Genomic DNA, 4,485 nt, shown 5'->3' on the forward strand with positions numbered 1-4,485 from the left:
AACATGTAGTGTTTGTTGTACACGTAAGTCTTAAATGTCAAAATACAAGGAGATAACTGTATTTAACTGTGACCTAGCGATCAACAAAATGGATGAAAATCATATAAATTGAGATTCAAATCCAACAAAAATGCTAGATTTTCTTTCTGGCAGCGGACACAACTGTTACATCGACCCCTTCCTTTCCGTTGTTTCCGGTATTTTCGGAGGCTGAACAGAAATTTTTATTATGAAAGAGAAACAAAATCCGAAGGTAGCTATCGTAATGGGGAAGGCAGAACGAGGAAACGACCCCTCGACCTTCTTGTTTTCGATGGAAAAAAAATTCGATCTCTGAGAGCATTTTTTCCCTTAGTAAAAATGCCGGGGGCTGGTTTGGCTTCAACATAGGCTCAAACATGTCTAAATCTTCATTAGTAATTATTCGATATTTGTACTAGTGAAAATAACTATTTTTGTTGTCTATGAAAAGCTTAGATATCAAAATATATGAAGATTTGAAAATCTATGAAAGTGATTCTTTTAAAAACTAGTGAGTTGGACTTCTTGCAATGGTCCCGGCAAGTACTCAATAGGACAAATTTGCAGGATGAGGAAACCTAGATGAGGGCTGTCAAAGACAAGAACAACTCATATACACCAACAAGAAACTTTACTACTTTCTTTTATTGGCTTAGACACCACAAGAAATGAAACAACTTCCAAAAAAAAAAAAAAGTATTCATTCATCACAACTTACAATGTGCATGTTACCTTCCTCTATTATATAGTTTGCACATTATTATGATCCATAGGGAAGTTTTTGTCCTCTTTTTTATCTTTCATTCCAAATGGTATTATTTTTAGTTATCCATCCGGTGTCCCTACCCGTAAAAGGGTCCTACTCATTCGAATTCGCGCCGCATAAGACTCATTAAAAGAAAATTATTCCCTACTATGACTTTCTTAGGGATCTTTACACAAATAATCTACCGGCTATATTTAATTTAAGTGGTTGTATGGGTTCCTAATCGGGTTAATTCTTCTCCCTTCTTTTTTTACCCAAAATTCGAACCCAAAACATCTAGTAAAGGATGGCAAAATCCCATCCATCCCACCACAATGATGTGATCATTTAATTCCCACAACGAGAAAAGTCTGATAAAGAAAAATCACCAATTTGACCAAGTAATGAGTAAAACAATGCAAGAACTTACAACAACAAAACGCCAAATATTTCACTTTGCTTTAAAAGGTCCTCCAAAATCTAAGTACATAAAAAGCAAAAGTAAACTAAATATTTTTCACATGACATTTCATACTATCATATGTCTAATTTGTTGCTATGTAGGTGATGGGGTTAAACCATTTAGATCACTACCCCTATCATTGTTAATGCCACCATGAATAATGCTACTATTATTATTGTACCTGCAAAGCACCTTGCACTTGACCACATTGTCATAGACATAGAACCCTGGGGTGACCATGATCCTAACCATGGCTGGGACCAACTTCTTAGCTTTATCTCCACCCATATCCTCCATGTAAACACAGTCAAATTTCATCTCTTTATCCACTCTGAAAATAGGCAGTGTTGGATGAAGTGAGTTAGCCAAGAGGTGCACTAACCACACTGCTTTTGATGCACCAAAAAAAGCTTGCAATAGTGGTTCAGGCCAAGGTTTGTTCCATCCCAACATAGCCACAATTTCACTCATTTTCCTATCACAAAACTTGCTGAATTCTTCACTGTAAAATCTTGTCCCTTTGCTCAATACTTCCTCCCATGTTAAATCCTTCAATCGATTGTACAAACCAAAATTTGTCTCACATCGATCGATGGGGTTCAAGATTTGGTTACAAGAACTCTTTTGGAATCCAATAGATTCAAAATCCTCATAAAAAGCTTTGTTCAACAAAGATTCAAGATACACAATTAACCCCCTTGGGTTTCTTGAAATTGAAATCTTGATATCACATGGTTGGAGTAGTAATGCAATTCGATCATAAACTTTACCACCAATTTGTCTAAGTTGAAGTGTCATCGATCGACTTAAAATCCTAACAGATGATCTTGCTTCAGATACCATAACCAAGAAATGCTCAATAACTTTGTCCTCTTCACCAAATTTCACTCTTTGAATATTTGAAGGGGATTTGTTGTTGTTCATAACATTGTTGCTACAAACTTCAAGACCAGATTTAAGATTATGGCAATAAATTTCAAGCTTGTTTAGTTTTTTCTCAAGCTCAACCATAGAAAACTTCAATCTTGATGCTTCTAAAATAGCCTCATCTCTTTTTCTTGTAGCTTGAATTAGCTTATGTGACAGCTCAGCCAATGCAATTTTCCATTTTTCCTCTCTTGACCCTTCACCAGTAGAGGACTCAACTTCTGCTGCTGATGATGATGATAATCTTGGACTTCTTTTGACCAAAGTTGAGAGGACTGATTTGAAAATACCACTACCACCATGAGGGCTATTTATAGAATTACGTTTGTTGTTGTTGTTGTCTAATGGAACCACAGTGATTTTCTCTCTATTGCTAGGCCTGCACTTGTTGCACAAAACACCCTTCTTGTCTTCATTTTCTAGCCTCTTTTTGTTAGACACTTTGGATTTATTCTCTGTTTTAGAGTGATGTAAAGGTGTAGGACGGTGCCTGTATTCAACTTCACTTGGAGTTGTCTCTGCTCTATAACTGCTTCTCCCTTGTGAACACTCCTCTTCTTCAATCTGCTTTATAACACACACACAAAAAAAAAGGAGAGGAAAAAAAAATCAATCTTTTTGAGAAAAAAAATCATCTAAACAGAAATTGCATAAATATCCAAAAGAGAACAAGTGGTAAAAGATTGAGGGGTGAACTTAAATGGAGGATTTTGAGGAGGAAGAAGAAGAATTAGCTATTGAAAAAAAAAAAAAAGTGGGGGGGGGGGGGGGGGGGGGTAGTGAGTATATATGAAAAAGAATGTTTCTTTCTGTGGAAAACAAAAAATCTTAAAGATATGTGAGGTTTCATTCTCTTTTCACTAAAGCAAGGGATAAAAACTCTATCTTTTTGAGCGACAAAACATCACTAAACAAGAATCAAAGGGCACAAAAACAATAATTTGCTTGAATAGCCAAAAGAGAAAAAAGTATCACTAAACAAGAATCAAAAACTCCCTTGTCATCATTTTGAGAAGGAAGAAGAAGAATCAGCCATTGAAATTGAAATTAAACGTAAAGGGTATTAAGTATATATGAAAAAGATTGTTTCTTTTTGTGAAAAAAAAAAATACTCTTAAAGATGTCTGAGCATTTTCATTCTCTTTTCACTAAAGCATGGGGATAAAAACTCAAATCTTTTTCAGAGAAAAAAACATCACTAAACAAGAATCAATGGGGGAAAAAACAAGAATTTGCTTGAATAACCAAAAGAGAAAAAAAACAACACTAAACAAGAACCAATGGGCACAAAAACAGAATTTGCTTGAATAGCCAAAAGAGAAAAAAGCATCACTAAACAAGAATCAATGGACACAAAAACCAGAATTTGCTTGAATAGCCAAAAGAGAAAAAAGCATCACTAAACAAGAATCAATGGACACAAAAACCAGAATTTGCTTGAATAGCCAAAAGAGAAAAAAGCATCACTAAACAAGAATCAATGGGCAAAAAAAAAATTGCATAAATATCCAAAAGAGAAAAAAGGATTAAAGAGTGAATGGTGAACTTACAGGAGTGAAAAGAGTAGGAGAAATGGAGGACTTTGAGGAGGCAACAGAAGAATTAGCCATTGAAAATGACTAAAATGAAAAGGGTATTGAGTATATATGACAAAGATTGTATCTTTATGTTGAAAATCTTAAAGCATGGAATAAAAATATCACTAGTGAAGAATCAACGGCCAAAGAAAACAGAATTTGCATAAATAGCCTAAAGAGAAAAAGGGATTAGAAAGTGAATAATTTACTTACAGAAGTGAAGAGAGGTGGATGACGAGGAGAAATGAAGGATTTTGAGGAACAAGAAGGAGAATTAGCCATGGAAACTGAAAATTAAACCAGAAGGGTGTTAACTGTTAAGTATATTTCATATACTATAGTATATGAAAAAGACATGTTTTTTTTGGTGAAGAAAAAAAAAATAAAAAAAATTCGTCGGCTTGTAATCATGATTTTTAATGAATCACAAAACAGATTTTGCAGGTTTTTGTTCTGAAAAATTGAAATTATTATATTTCAGCATCTTGTAAGCTAACCCCACCCCCCTAAGCAAACTAACCCGAAATAAGAAGAATCTGAATTTACCAGGTCAGAATTTATGACGTCCACGCGCTATAGAAGTGTTTTAGGAGTTAACGATTGTCTACTATTACGTGACACATAGGTACGTGTGTTACACGTGGCGATGTTGAGTTGGGTCTTCCTTATGACTTGTGAGTCAAATGTCAATGAGTTTAAGAGCCTGTTTGGATTGGCTTATTTGTGGTGTTTTTAAGCCATTTTAAGCTAAA

At 34.7% G+C, this 4,485-nt stretch overlaps 1 protein-coding gene across 4 annotated transcripts; it reads right to left on the bottom strand.

Moving 5' to 3' along the window:
* Positions 1 to 1,138: 1,138 nt before the first annotated feature.
* On the bottom strand, positions 1,139 to 4,240 carry LOC132635041 (IRK-interacting protein). Of its 4 annotated transcripts, none has more exons than XM_060351251.1 (2): positions 3,947 to 4,240; positions 1,139 to 2,720 (listed from the first exon to the last, which is right to left on the bottom strand). In XM_060351251.1, the coding sequence occupies exons 1-2, from the start codon at positions 4,013 to 4,015 to the stop codon at positions 1,323 to 1,325; spliced, it is 1,467 nt and encodes a 488-aa protein (XP_060207234.1). In that variant the 5' UTR covers positions 4,016 to 4,240; the 3' UTR covers positions 1,139 to 1,322. The 4 variants fall into 4 exon arrangements, with proteins under 4 accessions (XP_060207234.1, XP_060207233.1, XP_060207237.1 ...); XM_060351250.1 differs by having other exon boundaries at positions 1,139 to 2,723; XM_060351254.1 differs by having other exon boundaries at positions 3,707 to 4,240.
* Positions 4,241 to 4,485: the final 245 nt, after the last annotated feature.

Source organism: Lycium barbarum, chromosome 4, assembly GCF_019175385.1.
Source record: "Lycium barbarum isolate Lr01 chromosome 4, ASM1917538v2, whole genome shotgun sequence".
NCBI lineage: Eukaryota > Viridiplantae > Streptophyta > Magnoliopsida > Solanales > Solanaceae > Lycium > Lycium barbarum.